This window comes from Lithobates pipiens, unplaced genomic scaffold, assembly GCF_037356315.1.
Source record: "Lithobates pipiens isolate NorthernLeopardFrog02 unplaced genomic scaffold, aLitPip1_a1.2 Scaffold_18, whole genome shotgun sequence".
Taxonomy (NCBI): Eukaryota; Metazoa; Chordata; class Amphibia; order Anura; family Ranidae; genus Lithobates; species Lithobates pipiens.
This window is the reverse complement of record NW_027507758.1, coordinates 492357496-492382784: the sequence shown is the minus strand read 5'-3', so window position 1 is coordinate 492382784 and position 25289 is coordinate 492357496. Positions and strand designations below refer to the sequence as shown.

At 44.5% G+C, this 25289-nt stretch overlaps 1 protein-coding gene across 2 annotated transcripts in view; it reads left to right on the top strand.

Annotated features, from left to right (window-relative positions):
- The window catches only part of LOC143988769 (apolipoprotein L3-like), a 30081-nt gene extending 6877 nt beyond the window's left edge, over positions 1 to 23204 (top strand). Inside the window, exons 2-4 of one of the 2 annotated variants that reach the window (XM_077488603.1) lie at positions 6415 to 6655; positions 12731 to 12818; positions 19985 to 23204. In XM_077488603.1, coding sequence (XP_077344729.1) covers positions 12750 to 12818; positions 19985 to 20755 — 840 coding nt within the window. In that variant the 5' untranslated portion in view covers positions 6415 to 6655; positions 12731 to 12749 and the 3' untranslated portion in view covers positions 20756 to 23204. The remainder of the gene's footprint in view (positions 1 to 6414; positions 6656 to 12730; positions 12819 to 19984) is intronic. The other variant, XM_077488602.1, reaches the window with a different exon arrangement.
- The last annotated feature ends 2085 nt before the right edge of the window (positions 23205 to 25289 follow it).

The following is a 25289-nucleotide window of genomic DNA, read 5'->3' as shown; positions in this document are numbered from 1 at the left end:
AAGCAGTTGTACTTGGTATGTGTACAGATAATGTGATCCTTAGTGACCCAGAGGACTCAGAATCGAATGCCACTGCAAACTTGTGCTGCATGGCCACCCTGATTCTGCAAAGCCTGCGAAAGGACCCTAGGATTCATGGTATCAAGGAGAGGGATCATTACTGGCTGGCAACCCTTCTTGATCCATGTTACAAGGGTAAGGTTGCAGAACTCGTCCTGCCTTCGCAGAGGGAGCAGAGAATTAAACATCTTCAGAAAGCCTTGAAGAAAAGTTTGTGTAACGCATTTCCAGACCCTGGGAGGTAGAGAAAGTGGTGGAGAAGGTGGCTGGCTGACCGATGCCTTTAAACAATTTTTCAGTCCTCGGTGCCAAGGTCCCAGCAACCATCGCCAGTGTCTGCATGATATGGTGCAGGAATATCTAGGGGCAAGAGTAGACTTGGCGACCTTTCCAACAGAACATCCACTGGGTTACTGGGTCTTGAGGATGGACCACAGGCCAGAACTTTCTAAATATTTAATCAAGCTACTGGCCTGTCCTGCATCCGGCATGCTTTCTGAACGCTGGAGGGTTTGTAATGGATCAAAAAGTGTGGCTTTCCACAGACTCAGTTTATAGGCTCACATTTATAAAAATGAATCAGTCCTGGATCAGCAGCTATCAAGCACCTGATGCTGATGTAACTGATTGAATTTGCTATGGATCTGGGATCCCTTGAGGACTCCCTATGCTGCCTATCCTATTCCTCCTCAGTCATGATGATGCTAGCTTCCAATATTTTTGGTTTAGGGCACCACCACCAACCAAGGCCCAGTTTTTCTGCCCCTATTTAACAGGGGCATGTAATTACAATTTTTTTAATTATATTTAACAGCAGGTCCCGTTCCTGTGCCCAACAAGAGCAACTGTGAGGGGTTACAGTGTTCTGGCACCACCAACACCTAAGGCCTAATTATATAGTGCAGTCTGTATTAGTATATACACTGCAGTTCAGAGTATATAATGCAGTCAGTGTAGTAAATATAATACAGTGCAGGGTATATAGTGCAGTGTACAATATATATTTTAATGTATTGAAGTAGTTAAGGGGAGCCCTATGACAGAATTCTGAAAAAAAAACAGCATTCCCCCCCCCCCATACCAGGCACTTTGGGTCTGGTATAAATTTTAAGGGGAAATCCATGGCAAAATGTAAAAAAAATATGGTGTCCCCCCCCCCCCCCCAAAAAAAATCCATACCAGGCTCTTCAGGTCTGGTATGGATTTTAAGGGGTACCCCGTGCCAATTTTTTTTTTTTAAATGGCGTGAGGGTCCCTCCCAAAATCCATACCGGACCCTTATCCGAGCATGCAACCTGGCAGACCACAGGAAAAAGGGGGACCAAGAGAGCACCCCCCATCCTGAACTGTACCAGGCCACATGCCCTCGATGGAAAAAGTCTGATGGAGCCCACACACGATTGGATTTTCCGACGACGCGATCCGATCACACATTTTCCGTCGGAAAGTCCGACCGTGTGTACAGGGCATTAGAGCAAAACATTATTACCACCAAAACTAAATTAAAGACACCGGCTTATGAAATTGTTTATGTGTATTGCCTTGACCACAGAAGTGTTCATGCACATTAGGGCACTTAGCCAGTTTACATTCCACTGTTGGTAACTACATTCTGTAATTAACCACAGTTGCTAGAAAATTCAGCGCTGTACATGTGTATCCTTGCAGTTAATAGCACAATAGTGAAATCTGGTTTGGATGACTCTACAGTGCCTGTTGCTGAAATCTTGTTTTTCACATGCATGACATTCCAGCCAGGGAGGAAATATGTGAAAATGGGAAACACCTTTTCCTTCCTGAAGTTGAGTCCCTAATAATAATACAGCTGCATTAGGATCCTTGTAAATCTACAGAGTTTAGCTGAATTTCCAAAACTTTAACACCAGGATAGGTAGTTTCTATTTTATCTATCTGACTGTAGTTTTTTAAATCTCAATGAACTCATATGGCTGAAAATAAAAGTGACTCTTTTGAAAAGAGATTTGTGAATTGAGCATATGTAGAAAGATTGGAATGGAAAAAATACCCCACTTCAGCCCCAGGAGATTTCCCCCCTTATGCTGCATACACACGGTCGAATTTTCCAACGGAAAATGTTCGATGGGAGCTTTTTGTCGGAAATTCCAACCATGTGTAGGCTCAATCAGACATTTTCTAATGGAATTTCCAACACACAAAATTTGAGATCTGGATCTCAAGTTTCCCAACAACAAAATCTGTTGTCGGAAATTCCGATCATGTGCACCCAATTCCAACGCACAATGTTCCATGCATACTCGGAATCAAGCAGAAGAGTCTCCCTGGCTATAGAACTTCAATTTTCTCGGCTTGTCTTACGTCACCGCGTTCTTGGCCTTCGGAATTTCCCGACAACATTGTGTGACTGTGTGTATGCAAGACAAATTTGAGCCTTCATCCGTCGGAAAAAATCCCATGGATTTTGTTGTCGGAATGTGCGATCATGTGTACGCGGCATTAGGCCATCTTTTGCGATACAGCACTGCATCAATTTAACTGACAATTACGCAGTCGTGCGACGTTGTACCCAAACAAAATTGATGTCGGTTTTTTCACATAAATAGAGATTTCTTTTGGTGGTATTTGAGAACTTTTGCGATTTAAATTTTTTGTGCTATAAACAAAAAAAATAGCGGCAATTTAGAAAAAAAAACAATATTTTATACTTTTTGCTATAATAAATATCCCCCAAAAAAATTAAAAAAAAAATGTCTTCATCAGTTTAGGCCAATATATATTCTTATACATATTTTTGGTAAAAAAAAAAATCACAATAAGCACTTATTGATTGGTTTGCGCAAAAGTTATAGCGTCTACAAAATAGGGAATAGATTTATGGCATTTTTATTATTATTCATTTTTTACTAGAAATAGCGGCTATCTGCCATTTTTAGTGGGACTGCGACATTGCGTCGGACAGATTGGACACTTTTGACACATTTTTGGGACCATTGACATTTATACAGCGATCAGTGCTATAAAAACACACTGATTACTGTGTAAGCATCACTGGTAGGGAAAGCAGTGGCGTTGCTGGGGGGGGCGGGTGGGCCACACCCAGGTAACACCCACCAGAGGGGGGACACCTGTGGGCAGCGGCATCGCACGATCCACATACCCCACTGATCTCTGTCTATCCGGAGTTGTGCAAATTGCCGAAATAGGTTTCTCCGGCTCTCAGGTGGCTCTCGGCTCAGATCGGTACTCTGCCCCTCCAGCCCTCTGCCCTGCAGCTCCTCCCACACTATATGTACACAGGAGGAGGGAGTCTGAGGAGGGACATGCCACTGCTGGGGGAGCTATGGAAGGGGGGACTACTAGCACAAGTGGAGAGGGTGGTCTGCACATAGGGAGGTCTATGCTGATGGAGGGGGGTCTGCACTGAGAGGGGAGTCTATGCTGATGGAGGGGGGTCTGCACTGAGGGGTTCTGCACTGAAGGGGGCCTAGCTTATGGATAATATCTGCATTGAGGGGGTTCTATGCTGATGGAGGTGGGGTCTGCACTGAGGGGGGTCTATGCTGATGGAGGGGGTCTGCACTGGGGGGGTCTATGCTGATGGAGGGGGGGGTCTGCACTGAGGGGTGTCTATGCTGATGGAGGGGGTGTACATGTTGAGGGAGGGGGGTCTATACTGATAGAGGGGGATGTCTATACTGAGGAAGAGGAGTGTCTGTACTGAGGGGAGGGGTTAGACACACACATCCCCATTCTGGCTCTCGTGCCCACGATTGTGCGTGGCCAGCAGACATCGCGTCCGCCAGCCACGTGCATCTGGTCCCTGCTGCTATAGTTGTTTTAGAGGGCCAAAGTACAGCTACGGCAATTTGCGGGAAAGAGCCGACCTGCTTCAGTTTAACCCTTTCATGATCAAGCCTATTTCTGACATTTGGTGTTTACATGTTAAAATCACTATTTTTTGCTACAAAATTACTTAGAACCCCCAAACATTATATATACCGGTATTTTTTAGCAGAGAATGAATAAATATAATATAATAAAATGTTGATCGTTGCAATATTTTATGTCACACGGTATTTGTGCAGCGGTGATTTAAACTCAACTTTTTGGGAAAAGGGACACTTTCATGAATTTTCAAAAAACAAAACAGTATAGTTATCCCAATTTTCTTGTATAATGTGAAAGATGATGTTACATCGAGTAAATAGATACCAAACATGTCGCGCTTTATAATTGCACGCACTCTTGGAATGGCGACAAAAGTTGGTACCTAAAAATCTCCATAGGCGACAATTTTTTTAAAGGTTACCAGGTTAGAGTTACAGAGGAGGTCTAATGGTATAATTATTGCTCTCACTCGATCGTGGTGATACCTCACATGTGTGATTTGAACAGCGTTTACATATGCAGGGCGCAATTTCCGTATGCGTTTTCGTTGCTGCGCAAGCTTGCGGTGACGGGGCGCTTTGAAAAAAAATAATTTTCTTATTTATTTTATAAATGTTTATATTATTAAATTGTGTTTTTTTTTTTTTTTTAATTGATCAATTTTATTGATGTCACAAGGAATGTAACATCCCTTGTGACAGTAATGGTGGTGACAGGTACAAAGCATTCAGATCACTGAAAACGGTGTATCTAAATACTGTATATTTTTTAAAAACCGGTGCCATTGGCAGCCGAGTAAACAGGAAGTGACGTTGTGACGCCGCTTCAGTGTTTACATCCAGGAGACTGGAACCAAGCCCTTTCCGGCTTCATTCCAGTCTGTCACTAGCCACCGGATTTTCGATCTGGCCTTCCGGTCCGACAGGAGGCCCGGGAAGAGCCATGGGGGGGGTCCCCTTTTTTCTTCCACTACTATATATGACAGCTTCCTCTCCAGGCATCTCTATAGCCTAAAGTTGACCATACAGCAATAACATTTTGCTTGAAAATCAAATGTCTTCGGAATGATTTTCCAATGGTTAGAGGTGTCAAATTGATGTTCATTCTCAACTATAGTGATGAGAAAAGTCAAAGGAGCAAGATGGAAAAAAAAAATTTGAATGAACAAACTCTTGATTTTCTGACGGGAAATGTTGGATGTGAGCTTGTCGTCGGAAAGTCTGACCATGTGTATGCTCCATCGAACATTTGCTGTCGGACTTTCCGCCAACAAATGTTTGCTAGCAGGTTCTCAAATTTTCCGCCAACAAAACTTTGTTGTCGGAAAGTCCGATTGTGTGTAAACAAGTCCGTTGCACAAAAGTCCACGCATGCTCAGAAGCAGAAGCGGCTGGTCTTGTAAACTAGCGTTCATAATGGAGAATTAACATTTGTGACGTGGCAAATTAGGAAATCTCCAAATGCAGCACACAATTCTCTTCTTCTTTACTGGGATAATAATGAAGCTGCTTTGCTGGTGTTACTGATTGATTTATTGCAAACAAATTTTCAAAGGCTTTTTTTTTTCAAGTGATATCAAGAATAATAATAATAATAGCGCAAAATAAAAAAAAACGCAAAAAAGAAAAGCGCGAATCAACACTCACCAAACTTCTACTAACACTAAATTAGCAGAAGGAGCCCAAAGGGTGGTGCTAAAGTGCTGAAAAACCACGTAGTACATCTAGTAAGCCACTACATTCCTAATTGTTTTCCAACATTTGTGTGACCATGTGTATGCAAGACAAGTTTGAGCCAACAACCTTTGAAAATCCACGGATTTGTTGGTGGAAAGTCCGATCATGTATATGCGGAAAATGCAGTTTTCATTCTGGAAAAAGTTATAAATATTGTAATGAAACCTGTTTAATACATCGGGGATTCTGTTCAAATAGCAGGTCAATGTTCTGAGGAACCATTTCTCTATGAATGCTCAAACAAAAATACAACCATGTAAGTCCAGCTTAATCACCGCAAGCATGCATGCATGCAAAAAAAAAAAAAGAAAAAGCAGTATTTTTTAAAAACTGTGTATCTAGATTTTCAACTGTGAAAAAAAGATGTGCGTTTCAGAACACTTTTCAGAAATGCAGTCTGATGAAATTATGTAAAGCAGTTCTTTAGCCTTTTTGAAAAAAACAAATACTACAAAAACTGTAGCTGCTCACTTTTAATAAAAAATAAAAAGGTTGTTGGTCTGAGATTCCTCATTTGAAGATACAAGTAAGAATTAGGCAATCGTCTTCGTTGCACGGTGGCTCTAGGCTTAGCGGCCATCCGGCTACACTCCTAGTAATTTACCCTGATCTCCCAAGAAGGGTTTTTCTCTTTTTATATATTGCCATATACAGTTATTATAAAAGACATTCCTTTTTTTTTTTTGCATATATATACTGTCATATACAGTCATTATAAAAGACATTTTCCTTCATTTCTTCCTACCCAAAGATTTTTCCTCCTACGATCAGGACCGACCGAGCTTTGACCCTGTAGAAGTGGAAAAGCCCTAGCTACTAGCAGGGTATGGAGTGGGCATATAGAAGAGGCTCCGGAAGATGCTACAGGCCTAGCCACTGGCAGGCAAGCAGCACATTGGCCAGTCAGCCTTGCTACTAGCAGATGGCCCTATCCCCCTACAAGTCTGGCTCATGCATCTTACCTCAGTCCAGTGACGATCGTGGCAGGAGCGGTGAGTATGTTCCATTTTTTTTTTAACTCAAGTTTATTGTGAGTATACATATTGAGGAAGTTACAAGCGAACACTAATTTACATAGAAATATATAGGTAGTAATCAATTCAGCATAGCAGTGGAAGGTCTATATAGGCTTAGTGGAAGTAGCGTAGTACACATGTGAGCCTTAGTAAGTAACGATAACGGTAAACATTGTGCTGAGAGGAGGAAAACATGTGAACAAGATTATATCATTTGGATGCTTACATGGTAGGGGTGTCAGTTGTGTGGGAGTTCGTTCATAGGGGGTATGCATTTAGGGTGTTTAAGCCAAAGGTCCCAGTTTGTTTGGAATCTAGGAAGTTGTAGGTGGGCTTTGGCATGCATGAATTCAGGCAGTGGTTTTTCAGGAGAGTAGTTATTTCTGAGCTGGAGGGGGGATGAAGGGATTTCCAGTTCTTGGCAATGGCTAAGCGTGTAGCGATAAGTACATGGGAGATAACAGTGTGTGAAGATCGAGGCCAAAGTTCCATGTCAAGGTCCAACAGCACCATTTGTGAAGTTAGGGAAACAGGAAGCGGTAGAATGTAGAGGAGTTTGGAAAGCATAGACCATAGCATGGTTATGATTGGGCAGTCCCACAATATGTGGAGTGGGGTGCTTGGTGATCCACAATTTCTCCAACAAAGATTGGTTGTAGTTGTGTATATACGGCCAAGTTTGGTTGGTGTGAGGTACCAGTTATTGAGTTTGTTCCATTTTATGGCAGCACTATTTGTGTCACTGTATTGTCTATGCCTTTGTTTTTTCCCTGTGTGTGCCCTTTTTAAACAAGCGTGCAAGCTTTGGGAATGCTTGTGGGCTTATTGCGGCAACTTCCCCTAGCCCCTGTTCATTTTTGCCAGGTTAGGGGGTTCAAGGGGACAGGTGATGCAGCCTGTAGAGGTGCTTTTGTGCTGACTTGGATGCCTTCTTTTCAAGCCCCGACGGAATCCTCCAGGACTATGGATACATCTCCGCCTGCCTGTGGCCAGCCCTCTTGCAGCAGCTATATGGTAGGGGGTCTTCCCTGGATGTCACCAGCTGGGGGGTAGGTGGAGGACATAATTAGCGTTGTCCCCCTAACACAGATGTTTTCTTGTTTCTTTTCTGTCAGCCCCTCTAGGTCCGACCAGCAGCGCAGCTCATGCAAAGGAAGTGACTCTCCAAAGTCTCATTTCCAGCGCTCCTCTTCCAGATCTAGACACCACGGGCATAGCCTGGACCCATCTTGCCCTTCCATGGCTCACTCTAGCCGTACAGCTGAATGTGTTTGCTGTGGGTGTGGGTCGCAAGTTCCTGTGGGCAAATCCCTATGTGACCTCTGCTATGCCAAAGCAACAGGTGAAAGAGGTGGCACGGACCAGCAACTAAAGTCTCTGATCGAGAGGGTTTTTATGGAGAGTCTGAGAGAGATGGAGGCCAGCCAGTCCCACAGAGCCTCCACGCTTACCAGTGAGGGAGACACAGGTTCAGGACACATGGGAGTCCTCTTTGCCATGTCTCCCATCTGCGGTTGCCTTGGATAGCGAATCAGAGGGGAAAGATCCTTGCACTGGATTAGACTTTGCCCTGCTGTTTCCTATGGTTAAAGCTATCCGAAAAACTTTTAACTGGGAAGAGCCCATGGCAGCTTCAAGCAAATGAAAAAGGAATGTGTCAACTTCCCATTTCTTTCTGAGCTGAGTGAAGTCATCATGGACGAGTGGGGCAAGGAGGAGAAAAAGAACTCTATGCTCTCAAAGGAACTGAGGCTTTATCCCTTCAAAGAAGAAGAGGTTAAGCAAATGGAATCAGCTACTCTGGTGGATGCAGCCATGATGAGGCTGGTCAGACATGTGACCCTTCCTCTGGAAGATACGGTCTCTTTCAGGGACGCCTTGGATAGGCGGATAGACTCTGACCTAAAATGGGTCTATCTTACTGCAGGTATGGCCTGTAAGCCAGCCTTGGCTCTGGCTGCAATGTAAAAAGCCATGGAAATTTGGACGGACAATGTGGAAGAGACATTTAGCAATGTCTCAAGGCCAAGAATTAGCCCATCCAGGAGTTGAGATTGGCATTGGCTTTCCTGGGGGAGGTTTTCATTGATATCATCTATCTGGTGGCTCGGGTTATGCTTTCAGCAGTCACCGCCAAGCATGCCCTGTGGCTCCGCCCTTGGCATCTAAACAAGTGTGGGGCTAAATTCCTTTTGATGGGTCGTCCCTTTTTGGCAACAAATTGGATAACCATAACCCGTGCCACCGGAGGCAAGTCGGAGTTCCTCTCTCAGGACCGGCGTTTGCTAGGCCAGAGAAGATCATTTCCAAGGAAACAGAACCAAGAGCGTGCCAGGGAAGCACGTAGTTACAGGCCAGGCCATGAGTTCTCCAGATCTTGGAAGGCAAGACTTCTGGACCATCAGAATGGTCTCTTCAGGTCATGCCTGGACCTTCAACAGCATTCCCAGGCTCAGGTGTGTTCCTACATCTCTTCTGGCCCCAGAAGAAAAAAGGCAGATCCTATCAGCCTACGTAAAATCTTTATTGGAACAAGGCACTGCTATTCCTGTCCCAACCAGCGAGGCATGGGGATGTACTCTCCTCTCTTTATGGTGCAAATAAATGGTGCATGGAGGCCCGTCATAGATCTGACCCATCTGATCTGTTTCATCAGGAAAGAAAGGTTCAAAATGGAGATGCTGTCCACAATCCAGCAGTCAGTCCAACCAGGAGACTGTCTAGTCTCTATAGACCTCAAGGACGCTTATTTCCATGTTCCAGTGGCAGCAGATTTTCAACAGTTTCTCCGGTTTTCCATAGGCCAACTTCATTTACAATTCACCTGCCTTACCTTCAGGCTGTTGACATCTCCACGTGTCTTCTCAAAGGTCTTGTTGGCTGTTGTGGCTCTATTGACAACCATAGGGATCCGTCTCCATCCTTACCTAGACGATCTCCTCCTGCTAGCTCAAGACAGAGATCGTCTCCTAGAACACAGAGGTCAGGTCATCTCCACTCTCCAGTATTTCAGGTGGCTCCTGAACCTAGAGCTCACTTCGAAACGGTGCGAGGCATCATCTCCCTACGCGAGGAGAAGATTACAATAGTTTAAGACTGTATTTGCCTGGCTCTCTCCTCTTCTCATCTCCATGCCCTCCAGTGTCTGAAGATCATCGGCACCAATGTGGCAACGATACCGATGGTAAAGTGGGCACAGTGGAGGATGCGGCCCTTCCAGAAGGGTTTTCTTCATCAGTGGTTGGGCAAAAAAGTCTAACGTATTCGCATTACTCTGGCCATGAGGGGTTCCCTCCACTGGTGGCTTCAATGGGAAAACCTATGCAACTGTCACTCCATCCTTCCCATCATGTGGGTCACAATAACGACAGAAGCCAGCAACAGAGGTTGGGGTGCTCATTGTCTAGCAGAGGTGGCTCAGGGCTTTTGGAATTTTCCTTCTTGAGGAACAGTGTCGAACATCCTAGAGCTACAGGCAGGGTTCCAGGCTCTTCTGGCGTTTTGCCATATGACAACAGGGGCACCCGTATTACTCAGATTAGACAACATGACAGCAGTGGCCTACATAAGGAAACAAGGGGGTACCCGAAGCCTGTCCCTGGTACAAGAAGTGGAACCAATTATGACCTGGGCACAGAAGAACCTGGTCAACATAATGGCAACATATGTACATGGGATTCAGAATGTCCAGGGGGATGTCCTCTCTCAAGTCCGCTTAGACATCAACGAGTATTGTCTCCATGAGGGAGTGTTCAGATGGATCCTAACTTTGGGGATCTTCCCAGAAGTTAATCTCTTCTCCTCCCATGCAACAGGAAGCTGGCGAGGTACTATTCAAGGTTCCGGGACCCTCAGTACTACGGGATAGACGCACTGACGGAGCAATGGTAGTTCTTCAGAGCCTATGCCTTTCCTCTGACATCCATCGGTGTCGATACTAAGCATTTCCACGAGTATAGGTACTAGTGTAAATGCTCCATTACCTGGAACCAATACGATCAAGCTTGGTTCTTTCAGCTGTCAGCAGGATTCCCCCACTGACAGCTGAAATGTAAACAAAAAAAAGACGGCAATTATTGGTTGTTAACCACTTCAGCCCCGGAAGGATTTACCCCCTTTTTTTGTGATTCGGCACTGCGTCGTTTTAACTCACAATTGCACGGTCATGCAATGTTGTACCCAAACAAAATTGACTTCTTTTTTCCCCACAAATAGAGCTTTCTTTTGATGGTATTTGATCACCTATGTGGTTTTTATTTTTTGCCCTATAAACAAAAAAGGAGCCACAATTGTGAAAAAAGCAATAACTTTTTACTTTTTGCTGAAATAAATATCCCCCAAAAATATTAAAAAAACTGAATTTCTTCCACAGTTTAGGCCAATATGTATTCTTCTACTTTTTTTGGTAAAAGAAAAAATCACAATAAACGTATATTGATTGGTTTGCGCAAAAGTTATCGCATCTACAAAATAGGGGATAGATTTATGCCATTTTTATTAATAATTTTGTTTTTTATTAGTAATGGCAGCAATCTTCAATTTTTATTGTGACTGCGTCATTGTGGCAGACAAATCAGACACTTTTAACACTATTTTGGGACCATTGGCATTTATACAGCGATCAGTGCTATATAAATGCACTGATTACTGTGTAAATGTCAATGGCAGGGAAGGAGTTAAACACTAGGGGGCGATCAAGGGGTTAACTGTGTTCCCACAGTATGTTCTAACTGTAGGGGGGATGGGCTCACTAGAGCATGACAGAGATCACTGGGAGCAGTAGATCCGTGTCATGTTGCAAGGCAAAACAGAGAAATGCCTTGTTTACATAGGCATCTCCCCGTTCTGCCTCTCCGTGCCACGATCATTGGCCACCGGCAGACATCAAGTCCGCAGGCACGTGGATGACGCAGCGATGTATGGGTACGTTGTTTTTCACACCCGTGCCACTTTGCCGACATGTATCAGCGTGAGCCAGTCAACAAGTGGTTAAGGAGCGTCCACGTCCTTGGGGTTCCCTTGTTGACAGCTGAAGTGTAAACAAAGTCCCAGCAATTGGATCTGTCAAAAAAAAAAAGCAGCCTGACAATGTTTATCAACAACATTGCTCAGGGCTGAAACAGAAAGATAAAAAGAAACATTGTTTCATTTTGTATATTTCTGTTTATTCGTCTACAGATCAAAGGGTTGAACTTCATCTACAGATGAAGTCAGTTTAAAGCAACTTCATTAACCCTTAATTTTTTTTCGTGTTCACTTCTATTTTATAAACTATTAATAATAAAAAAAAATTGTTGGTTTTGTTGCTTTTTCATTAATATTTTTACACCTTTAACATATATTTACACGGTTTACATAAAAAAAGCTCAAAATTGAAATATATATATATATTTAATTTGTAACTAACTTTTTAATGCTTTGTATTATTGCTGACAGCTGAAGTGTAAACAGAAGTGTTTCCGGTAGGTATCGGTAACTGTTATCAGCGAGACCAATGATGACGAAGCACCGCTCAAGGTGTGAATGCTGCAAGTCTAGTGTTACTTCCAAATCAGAAGTGCTCACCTCTGAGATCAACAGGGACATAAACATGTTAATGTGCTTCTTGTACATAACAGTGCTTTTATGATTAAGTGCTTTTATCTGCGTGAAACGCGTTAACATTAACATCTCATGGTGCTCGCAGTACTGTATCCATTTTTCCTAATTGGTATTGAGTACTAAATAAAAAGTATCAGTACTCGTACTCGCTGTAAAAAAACAAAATGGTATCGGTGCATCCCTACTGTATATTCCTCAAAAAAAAGGCTAAACTATTTTTTCATTACATCCATTTTATTCTTTAAAGACTGCAGTTACAGCTGGAAGGACAAATTCTAAAGATACAAATCACAGTAAGGTTATGCATAAATGTAGTGATACTTCGTGTGCTGGGGGATTTTGTGGTAGAACAAGGTGCAATGCTTTTTTGTTTTGATGTATTTACTTATAAGATTTAAAATAATTAGTACACATTTATAAATAAAAAAATTGTTTATTGATTTAAAACAGAAGAACTGCAATAGCCACCATGGACACAAGTTCTGAGTGGAACAATTCTCAAATCACAGCGTTCGAGATGGCAGAACTAGAGGCAAAGGTATTCGTTCGTACTATTTTGTTACATTCTCAGGTAGACGTATTTGTTTTTACTATAATATAATAGAAATGTATTTATGTTGCTGTAAAAACAATAATATCAAATAAGATATCTATACATTATAACCCTAGGTTCACAACTATACATTTGCTGCAGTTCATGTTTGCGTGGGCACAGCAGATCATTAATTTTATTGGTCTGCTGTACCTATGGGAAATACAGGTAAAAGGTTCCTGCACCGTTTTAAAAACATAACTGCAGAGAAATTGCATGGAGCTTTTGAGCCTAGCGATTTATCCACCCAAAAATGCAGTTCTTAGATGCATGGGGGTACCTACTTGTTCTGTGCAATAGTTTTGCACAGAGCAGCCCCAATCCGCTTCTCGAGCAGGCTCCCTTAAGAACTGCGCTCCTGTGAATGGACATTGTCCATTTACACACAGTGTGGTTCAGCCCTGCTCCTGCTCTCTCCTCAATGGATCACTGCCTGTGATTGCTCTTGCTGCTGTGTGAGTCAATGCAAAAGAGACACCAGTAAAAGCTGCTGCTCTCATGCACATCGCTGGATTGAGATGGGGCTCAGGCTTCCTTAACCACTTGCCGTCCGCCCTATAGGCAATTGACGGTGGCAAAGTGGTTTCATAATCCTGATCGGACGTCATATGACGTGATCAGGATTATGAGCCGCTGCGCACCCCCGGGGGCGCGCATCGCGGCGATCGTTGTTGCGGGGTGTCAGTCTGACACCCGGCAACTACGATCTCGGTAAAGAGTCTCCGACGGAGACTCCTTACCACATGAATGAATGAATGAAATACTTATATATAGCATAACTATAACTATATAACTTATATATACATGATCAGCCGTGTCCAATCACGGCTGATCACAGTGTAAATGGGAAGAGCCAATGATCGGCTTTTCCTCACGCGCGTCTGTCGGCTGCTCCTCTGACAGGGGGGGTCTCTGCTGATCGATTATCAGCACAACCCCCCCGAGGATGCCCACACTGGACCACCAGGGACGCCACCAGACCACCAGGGAAAAGGTAATCCTCCCTAGACCACCAGGGATGCCAGTCAGCACAATGGATGCCAATCAGTGCCCATAATGGATGCCAATCAGTGCCCACAATGGGCATCACTGATTGGCATGCATTATTGTTTGGCACTGATTGGCATCCATTAGTACAGTATAACACCAATGCCGCCTATGAGTGCCCACCTGTGCCGCCTATGAGTGCCCACCTGTGCTGCCTATCAGTGCCCACCTGTGCCACCTATCAGTGCCCACCCATGCCCATCTGTTCTGCCTATCCATGCCCATCTGTGCTGCCTATCCATGCCCATCTGTGCTGCCTATCCATGCCCATCTGTGCCGCCTATCCATGCCCATCTGTGCCACCTATCCATGCCCATCTGTGCCGCCCATCCATGCCCATCTGTGCCGCCCATCCATGCCAATCCGTGCCAGCTATCAGTGCCAATTTGGCCACCTATCACTGTCCATCCGTGTCGCCCATCCGTGTCGCCCATCCGTGCCGCCTATCAGTGCCGCCTATCAGTGCCACATATCAGTGTCCATCAATGCCACCTCATCAGTGCCACTTCATTGGTGCCACATCATTGGTGCCCATCAGTGCTGCCTTATCAGTGCCCATCAGTGAAGGAGAAAACATACTTATTTACAAAGTTTTGAAACTGAAACAAAAAAAACATTTTTTTTTTCAAAATTTTCGGTATTTTTTTATTTGTAGCGCAAAAAAAAAAACGTAGAGGTGATCAAATACCACCAAAAGAAAGCTCTATTTGTGGGGAAAAAATGATAAAAATTTCATTTGGGTACAGTGTAGCATGACCGCGCAATTGTCATTCAAAGTGCGACAGCGCTGAAAGCTCAAAATTGGTCTGGGCAGGAAGGTAGCCCTGTATTGAAGTTGTTAAATATAAGGGGGGATGGGGGGAGCTGCACTGAGAAGGTTTTTTTACCTTGATGCATAGAACACATTAAGGTAAAAAACCTTCTGCCTTTAGAACCAAATCAAGCACTTGTCATGTCATCTCAGCAGGTACCGGGTACCAACCTGCCAAGCACCCAATGGGCTCTTAGACTATATGAATAATAAAAAGTAGACACTGCAAAGTCAGATTTGTTCCTGTACTAAAATGGACATTAAAATAGTCACATATTCATAACAACAAGCAGTTAAAGAACTTTAGAACAAGCTGTCACTGACCTCTCTAGTTGCATGTTCTGTGAAGTTATTGATTCTCAAAAATCCTCAAAGATCACAACAGAGTTTCTAAAGTTAGTTTTATTCAGTTTCTAACAGCCTAGAAACACTTGCATTATGTTTTAAATCAAAGGGCTGTCAGGCTGCCAAGCTACCATAGAAAGCAAAAGGGAAAAGAGATGTGATTTCAGTGTCTTTGATGTGAACTTTGAAGATTAAGTTATTGAAAAAGCCTACAATTACAGGAGGTGAATAGGGGGGGCTCTGCCATGATATTTCTACTGAGAAAACGCTTGTTCTTGCCCATGGGCGTCCGCAGAACTTTTTCCCACGGGGGGCATCATTTTAAGGTCACTCATGCTCCGCCACTTTTTGACAATCTCATGAAAATCTTTCCACTGGTAATACATATGTGTTATATAACAGGTAATTCATATTCACTTTGTATTGGAAGTTACTCTGGCAGCTGTGTTCAATGCCCATATAGCCTAGAGAATGTACATCTTTTTATATTGCAATACATCTGTTGTGGCCATATTTTGATCTCATACTGTCACTGTATAGGCTGTTTTCATAAAGATAAAAATATGGCAACAACAGATGTATTGCAATGTAAAAAGATGTACATTCTCTAGGCTATATGGGCATGGTACGCAGCCACCTGAGTAACTTTGCGGACGCCCATGCTTTCAAGAACCAGCCCTGGAAAAAAATTCATACCAGCCTCACAGCATTATTATACCAGCCCAACAGCATAACGTCATTATTTTATTGGTTCCTGAAAGGGAAAACCATACATTTTACCAGTTAATAGTGGTAAGTGATCAATCATCAAGGGGGACCCCAGGAACTCAGAACGTGGGGGGGACCACCTTCTGCAGAAAGAATACTCTATAAGGAGGAAACCCTTTATATCAGTGCCCCTTACATTATCGTATTCACTTCCCCCTTACATCAGTGACCCCCCCCCCCCCCGACTGGCCTGGCGGTGCTTTCACTGACCTCCTCTCAGGTGCACTGTGCAGGGCTCAGTCAGTCGGCTCCAGCTTGGTGGCTCTGGTTTTATCCTACAGTCTCCTGTCCACAGTCCACACAAGTCTGGCTTCTCCCATGACACCCATCCTGGCGGTTCTCCCACTCTTGACTCCTCTCCAGACTCCCTCAGAGACTGCAGACATGCTACAGGAGATGGTCAGAGACTGCAGACTTGATGCAAGAGCTCAATGCAGCCTCACCAGTGCCCATCAAATGCAGCCTCACTGTGTCCATCAAATGCAGCCTCACTGTGCACACCAATGCAGCCTCACTGTGTCCATCAAATGCAGCCTCACTGTGTCCATCAAATGCAGCCTCACTGTGCCCATCAAATGGAGCCTCACTGTGTCCATCAAATGCAGCCTCACTGTGTCCATCAAATGCAGCTTTACTGTGCCGTGAATGCAGCCTCACTGTGCCCACCATTGCAGCCCCTCCTGTGCCCCATGTCCCAGTCTGAAGTCCCTGTCTGTGGGAAGGTGTGTTGTTGATGCTTGGTACGGTACCTTGCATGCCAGCAGGATATCCATGACGGTCAGCAACAGGCAGGGTCTGTTCTCGTTTTGGATGGGGGCGGTGCTCCTTCCAGAGGATCTGTCTGCTGTGAGATGGAGTGGTCCCTGGCCACCTGCACCTTCAGCCGTCCTCCTTTTTTGGCCCCAGTCAGCCTGTCCTCTGGTCCTGGGGAAGTGGAGAGCACTAGGTAGGAGTTGGAGAGAAGGGGGAGCAAAGAGTACTGACGGGGTTGGAGAACACATGGGTGGGGGCAAAGAGCGAGGGGGAGTGGAGATCACAGAGGTGGGGAGCAGAGAGCACTGGGGGGGAACTTGAGAGCACTGGGGGAGCCAATAAGAACAGGGGTAGAGAGCACGGTAGGCTGAGAGCACTGGGGGGGCTAAGAGTGTGGGGTGGTGAAGAGCACTGCCGGGGGCAGAAAAACAGGGGTGAAGAACACGGGGGCTGGAGAGTACTGGGGGGTACAAAGAGCAGGGGGGAGTGGAGAGCAATGGGGGGGAGCTTGAGAGCACCAGTGGGGGCCAGAAAGAACAGGGGTGAAAAGCACGGGGGACTGGAGAGCACTATGGGGGGTGGAGAGCACTGATAGGGTTGGAGAGCACATGGGTGGGGGAAAAATGCAGGGGGAGTGGAGAGTGCTGGGGGGAGCCAAAAAGAACAGGGGTGGAGAGCACGGAGGGTAGAGAGCACAGGGGGGGCTGGAGAGCACCAGGGGGGCAGAAAGAACAGGGGTGGGGAGAATGGGGGGCTGGAGAGCACTGGGGTGGGGGCTGGAGAGTGATGGGGAGAGCTGAAGAGCACTGGGGGGAGAAAGAACAGGGGGGAGAGCACTAGGGGGAGTGGAGAGCACTGGGGGGAGAGCACTGGGGGGGAAAGAACAGGGGGAGAGTACAGGAGGGGGACAGGAGAGCACTGGGGTGGGGGGAGAACAGGAGGTTCCCTCCACTGGGGGGAGTGGAGCGCACTGGGGGGGAACAGGGGGGAGAGCACTGGGGGGGCACTGGAGGGAGTGGAGAGCACTGGTGGGGAAAGAACAGGGGGGAGAGCACTGGGGAGGAGAACAGGGGGAGAGCACGGAGGGGAGAGGACTGGGGGGAGTGGAGAGCACTGTGGGGGGGGAACGGGGGGAGCACTGGGCGGAGTGGAGAGCACTGGGGGGAACAGGGGGGGAGAGCACTGGGGGGGAACAGGGGGGGGAGAGCACTGGGGGGACAGGGGGAGAGCACTGGGGGGACAGGGGGGAGAGCACGGGGGGACAGGGGGGAGAGCACTGGAGGGGACAGGGGGGAGAGCACTGGGATGGTGGCTAGAGAAGGATGGGGAGAGCTGGAGAGCAAGGGGGGCAGCAAGAACAGGGAAGGAGAAAACTGTGGGGGGGCAGGAGAGTGTGGTGTAGGAGAGCACTGGGGGGGACAAGGGGGAGAGCACTGGGGGGAGTGGCGAGCACTGTGGGGGGGGAGCACTGGGGGGATTGGAGAGCACTAGGGGGAGAACAGGGGGGAAAGCACTGGGGGGTGAACGGGGGAGTGTAGAGCACTGGGATGGTTGCTAGAGAAGGATGGGGAGAGCAGAGGGGGTAGCAAGAACAGGGGGGGAGAGAACTGTGGGGGGGGCAGGAGAGTATGGTGGTGGAGGAGAGTGTGGTGGTGGAGGAGAGCACTGGGGGGGCAGGAGAGTGTGGTGGTGGAGGAGAGCACTGGGGGGGGCAGGAGAGTGTGGTGGTGGAGGAGAGCACTGGGGGGGGCAGGAGAGTGTGGTGGTGGAGGAGAGCACGGGGGGGCAGGAGAGTGTGGTGGTGGAGGAGAGCACTGGGGGGGCAGGAGAGTGTGGTGGTGGAGGAGAGCACTGGGGGGGGCAGGAGAGTGTGGTGGTGGAGGAGAGCACTGGGGGGGGGCAGGAGAGTGTGGTGGTGGAGGAGAGCACTGGGGGGGGCAGGAGAGTGTGGTGGTGGAGGAGAGCACTGGGGGGGCAGGAGAGTGTGGTGGTGGAGGAGAGCACTGGGGGGGCAGGAGAGTGTGGTGGTGGAGGAGAGCACTGGGGGGGCAGGAGAGTGTGGTGGTGGAGGAGAGCACTGGGGGGGCAGGAGAGTGTGGTGGTGGAGGAGAGCACTGGGGGGCAGGAGAGTGTGGTGGAGGAGAGCACTGGGGGGGCAGGAGAGTGTGGTGGAGGAGAGCACTGGGGAGGGGGGCAGGGAGCACAAGGTGAACTGGAGACAGTAAAATAAGTTGAATAGGAGGATCAGCAGGGGGGCCCCTGCAGCCACCCCGTTCCTCCTATCCAGGCACTGTGTGGCACACAGGACGGGCTGTACCTGCAGCATCTCCTCCTCTGGATCACAGCGCTGGCTGGCTCTGTGTTCGGCGACCGCTCTGTAACATGACCCCGCCCCCCCAGACCTGCTCGTGTGATAGTAGATAGAATAAACATTCCGCCTATCACACGAGGCGGTCTGGGGGGGCGGGGCCATGTTACAGAGCGGCCGCCGTACACAGAGCCAGCCAGCGCTTTTATCCATAGGAGGAGATGCTGCAGGTATAGCCCGCCCTGTGTGCCAGGAGGATGCAGCCGCCAGCGGACTCAGTAAAAAAAATGCAGCATGGCGGCGGCTGCAACACCTTGGGGTTTCCAGGGGGGGGGCACTTGACCCCCCTTGCCCCCTGCTGCAGATGCCATGCTCTTGCCTGATAGTACACCCACCCACTTCAGTGTACCTAAACCTGTTTATCTAAGCAAGTCAACATTGAGAAACCCCTGTTACAGATTAGATAGTTTAGTAATACTCTGACTTAAAAGTAAAACAATGCATACACAACGATTGAACTTGGTTTTGATGTTTCTAAAACTGGTAAATAAAGCTGAAAGGCTTTATTTTACTTTGCCCTTTTAGGACCCTTCACTGTTAATTCAGTCTGGCTACCACCATCATTCATTGTGGCACACTATGTGCACCACTTTATTGCTACACATAGTTTGTGTAAAGGATGTTAAAAAAAAGTTTATCTAGGTGACTAGAGAGTATCATGGCTCCCCCTTGTTGCAGGCCAGGGGACCCATCTTGCACACATACCCACTGATTGCAGTAAAAACTCCTGTTTTAACCAATACAGCACTGGAAAATAGCCATTCCGGGCAATATCTAATGGCCATGAAGGCAACATGAAGAGAGAATTGTTACAAAAAGCATTTTCCTGAAAGATATGGAATACACACCATAGCAAATAACTGGTCTGTTTGGTGTTGTACCCCCCCCCCCCCCCCTCCTCCAGTATACACAGATATTTTCATATACTCTACATATCCTATTCAATTGATTACTGTAAAGATTATATTTTTTTCTCTTGGCATGTATTTTATATACTTTTTTTATACTTCTTTTGTGCAGATTGGACTGTACATTAAGGAGTTCAGAGAAACCTATAATGTGCTGCAAGAGCGTCTTAGCAAGTGTATCAAGGAAATGCTTGAAATTGCAAACTACATGGATGAGTTTCATAGAAAAGCCACCATTGCTAGTGTCTCCGGAAGTACTGTGGGCATAGCAGGAGGGATCACTACTATAGTAGGCCTGGCCCTGACACCTTTTACATTTGGTGCTTCTTTGATCGTTAGCGCAGTTGGCATGGGTGTGGCTACAGCAGGAGGACTCACGAGTGCTGTTGCCTCTATAGCTGACAATGAGAACATCAAAAAGAAACTTAAAAGAGTAGAAGAAATTGTTAAAGAAATACAGAAACATATTGAGCAGATACAAGAGATTTCTAAAAGACTGAACAGTGTTTTTGAAAAACTAGGTATCAATGACATCTGTAATGCTGTGGCATTTGGGGGCATACTCGTAAATGCAGCAGTTCAGGTTGGCAGGCTGGTTCGACTGGGCAGAATAATTGCAACCGCAGCTCGAGGGGCCAAAGCAGCAGCCCAAGGGGCCCGTCTGATTACGGCCATTTCTGGGGTTCTTGCTGGATTGTTTTTAGTTATCGATACATTTTTTATTGTTAAGGGAGCACAAGATCTAAAACATGGTTGTAAAACCAAGGAAGCTGCAGAGATTAGGGACCTGGCTGAAAAACTTATAAAACTCCAAAGTGAGCTACAATCTAATAAAGAGGCGATCACAAAGGAACTTGAAGAGAATTCAAGCCTGTTCACATAAATTATCACATAATTGGTCTCTTCAGCCTTGTGTCCCATGCTTTGTTAGGGGTGCGCCTTCTTCTCAAAGCCCCCTCACAATGCTATTGGGCATGCAGACAGGGAACATCATGGCACCCGGATGTTTTCTCAATGCCCGAGGGATATTAGGCCATATGTTTGGTGCATAAATAATGATTTTAATAAAGTATTAGGCAACTCAGTAAATTTAGTCTGGAAGCACTAACAAAATCACTACTGATTAATTGCTGGTAATAGCGATCAGACAACACCTTTCTATGGAGTGAGGTACAGTACACAAGCAGCTTGTAATAACTCATAGTAGTGGTTAACGCCACACATTTTGAGCATTGTGCAACTATTCAATTACTTCTACATGCTACTGGTGTACCTCAATCCATAGACATTCATTCCATATGTGTAGTGATTGATCACTACTACTATTGCTGTTTTTATTACCATGTTTTAGGTATTAAATATTGCCAATATGCTCCTTGCCTTAACATAAAGCTTTTGACACAGAAAACATTGAATAAATGAATCATACAATGTTGTAATGAATTGTAAGAGTTTGACATGTTACTTCCCAGCTGCTTGAACTCAACATGATTTTCATTTACATATAGTAAATGCTGCAATTTTCAATTGATGGTATATACATGTTTATCTATAGACTGTCATTTTTTTTTTTTTTTTTTTTACTAATAAGTATTGATTAATTTCTGTTAAAAAGGCATAGTAAATATTTTAACGCATTATATCAATGATATGTATTCCTGTAATGTGACAATAATTGAATTAAACATTTATTCCAAATCACTTCCTCAGATTTACTTTACATCTTGCTTAAAAGATATACTCTGCGCCATAGTACATGTATGAAAGCATATAGAAGTTTTAAGCACCGGGAACTCCATATATAAAATCTGCTATACTTCAACTATATTCTTCTTAAAGAGTAACTCCACTTTTGTTGAGAAAAAACATCCCCCTCAGGGTGATCTATGTACATTACAAGGATTTTAACAAATGTTTTTGTAGATTTCTACCTTTTGTTATTCCGAAGAAATTGCTGTTTGTTTGTTTGTGTCCGTGTGCCTAGTGAATTTGTATGGGAGTGGTTTTATAAGTATCAGTCAGCTGCTGCACCTGCAGGATTCTAATGAGGGAAACTGCAGGGTCTGCATCCCTTTAGACATGATTTCCCTTTGAGAGTATCTCACCAAAAATGACATATTTTTTGCAGATTTTTGAAAATCTGATTAGCATCTTAGTGCAGACTTCTGGAAAATCAGTGAGCCACACAAGCAGTAAATTACATTTCTGGGGGGCGTTCTGTACACCATCTGTGCACACCTCCAAGTAGCCATATTGCATTGCATTTTACAAAAAATTAAAGATATGCAGATTGAAAAGGAAAGTTAATTTTTACAGTCTTGTGTCGCAATTGTATATGCTATATATATATTTTTTATTATATTATTTATATATTTTTTATTTGCTAATGTTTTTTTCCCACAAAAGTGGAGTTACCCATTAAAGTCTAATTTTAGTTACAAATAGGCAATACATAAGACATGGGTTCAGCTTTCTACAATTCAAGCTGTTCTGGCTTAGAAAAGAAAAAAGAAGCTCCCTGGGAAACAAGTGGACAATTTTGCCCCAGAAATAGAAAAAAAAATCTAAAAGAGTTACCAAGTCTCAAATATATCCAATTATTCAAGAATTGAAATGTGGTATTTTGTTACAAGAAACTGAATAAGAGAAATGTAATATTATCTGAATCATCATTTATCTTTGATATGTAGAAGTACTGTATATCCATTTATTTGTTTTATCACGAAATATACCTGATATTAATTTGCACTGTATTTTTAGTTAATAAATATATATTTTTAAGCAATATCATTTGTGTCACTTGTCTTCAAAATAGCATGGATAAATGAACTTGAATTACTTGTTGGTATTGGTAGAAAATTGTAAATCTCCCAAATCAAAGATTTGCATATTTTCATAATTACAACACTATTTTATTATTTCAGCATAAACATTCTGACATAATTATGTTATACACCTGTTCTTGTGCCTCTATACTCCATATGGTTGGGAGCCTTTTTCAATTTTTTGCTATGGACCTGTTTATTTGGTAATAACATTTTCTAAAGTTACAGAGTAATATATAAACATTTTTTTTTTTAATCTGGAAAAACAATGCTTTCTTTTGGTGAAATTGTCTTGAAAGTTATTAATTCCATGCAATCTCTAGACAGAAATATAAAAATAAATTAGGAACACACGTTTTTCTATGTTGAACATTGTTAGTTTAACAACTTCCTCTCTGAAGCTATTTTTTTCTTTTGTACAAGTGTTAAATCTGTATTTTATTTTTTTATTCGAAAATTGTTTTTTAAAAAAACCTTGAAAATGATATATTTCCTGAAAGCGGAGGCCCTATAGAATAAAAAGATGGTAGTTTTATGTTGCACAATATTTAGGTAACCGTTGATCAAATCTATATTTTCAATACAAAATATACTAAAAAAAAATTTAGTGGCTGCAAACACTTTACTACTTTTATACTTTATGAAGACATCTGGGGTCTCTTAGAAAACCTAATGTCTTCCCTTCCCTCTGATACAGATGACCAAGCACAGCACTGTACTCAGTTTGCTCTTTACAGAGATTTCTACCACGAATACCTCTGAACTGGAAGTGCTAAGAGCTAAGTGCTTCCATTTCAAACTTTTGAGGAGATCAGGGATGTTTCATGAGCTCTTCCCACTTTACATTATATTGTCATGGTTCAGGATTCCTGGGAGGAGCAGACAAGCCTAGGAACCACTGGAGCGGGTGCTGGCAGCTGCGATCCACGTAAAAGTGATCTGCTGGCTCAATAGCCACCCGGATCACTTTTACAGTAAGGAGCTAAGCCCACTGATTAAAAACAAACTACTGCATCTGTGAGCTTGTTTAACCTTCTTATTCTCTGGACGTGCCAAAGAGGGGAATTATAAAAAAATAAATAAAAAATTGGTAAAAAGTAGTCATTTTAGTCTATAATTTAACCCATACATAATACTAAAATTAGTCCTCCGGTACAAAGCACCGCAAAGTTATTTACATATTAACCACTTCAATACAGGGCACTTATACACCTTCCTGCCCAGATGAATTAAGAGCTTTCAGCACTGTCGCACTTTGAATGACAATTGTGCGGTCATGCTACACTGTACCCAAACTAAATTTTTATCATTTTGTTCCCACAAATAGAGCTTTCTTTTTTGGTGGTATTTGATCGCCCCTGGGAGTTTTATTTTCTGCTAAACAGAATATTTTGAAAAAAATAATGTTTTTTTTGTTTCAGTTACAAAACTTTGTAAATACGTAAGTTTTCTCCTTCACTGACAGGGCTGCAGTGACGGGCACTGATAAGGCAGCACTGATGGGCACCGATGATGTGGCACTGATAGGTGGCAGTGATAGGCGGCAGTGATAGGTACTGATAGGTGGTACGGATTGGCATGGATAGGCGGCACGGATGGGCATGGATAGGTGGCACGGATGGGTATAGATAGGCGGCACGGATGAGCATGGATGGGCACATAATATAGGCGGCATGGATGGGCACTGATAGGTAGCATTGTAGTGTAAAGTATTGTACGGATGGATGGCAATCAGTGCCAAACAATAATTCATGCCAATCAGTGATGCCCATTGTGGGCACTGATTGGCATCCATTGTGGGCACTGACTGGCATCCCTGGTGGTCTAGGGTGGCATACCTGGTGCTGGGCATCCCTGGTGGTCTGGTGGCGTCCCTGGTGGTCGATCAGCACAGACCCCCCCCTACCAGAGGAGCAGCCGATCGGCTTTCCTCTACTCGCGTCTGACAGGCGCGAGTGAGGAAAAGCCAATCAACGGCTCTTCCTTTTTACACTGTGATCAGCCGTGATTGGACACGGCCGATCATGTGGTAAATAGTCTCCATCAAAGACTCTTTACCGAGATCGTAGTTGTGATGATCACCGCGATGCGCACCACCGGGGGCATGCAGCGGCTTACTATCCTGATCACATCATATGACGTCCGGTCAGGATATTGAAACCACTTTGCCGCTGTCACTCTGCTATATGGCGGGTGGCAAGTGGTTAAATAATGTTTTTTCTTTCAATTTTGCACATTTTGTTAAAGTGCCCTTAAAAAAAGAACAAGCAAAATGAGTACAAATAAAGAAAAGTATGTTGAAAAAAAGAGATTTAAAAACAAAATAGAAAAATAATAGCTAAGGTGAGAAGGGGTGTTAACCACTTGAACTCTTGAAGATTTACCCCCCTTCATGACCAGGCCTTTTTATTGAAATACGCCATTGCTTTATGTTAACTGACAATTACGGAGGCATGCAACACTGTAGCCATGTAACATTTTTGTAATCTATTTACCATAAATAGAGCTTTCTTTTGGTGTATTTGATAATATCACCACTATGGGGGTCATTTACTATAGCGCCAGGAAGTACTGGGCACTATTGCAAATAAT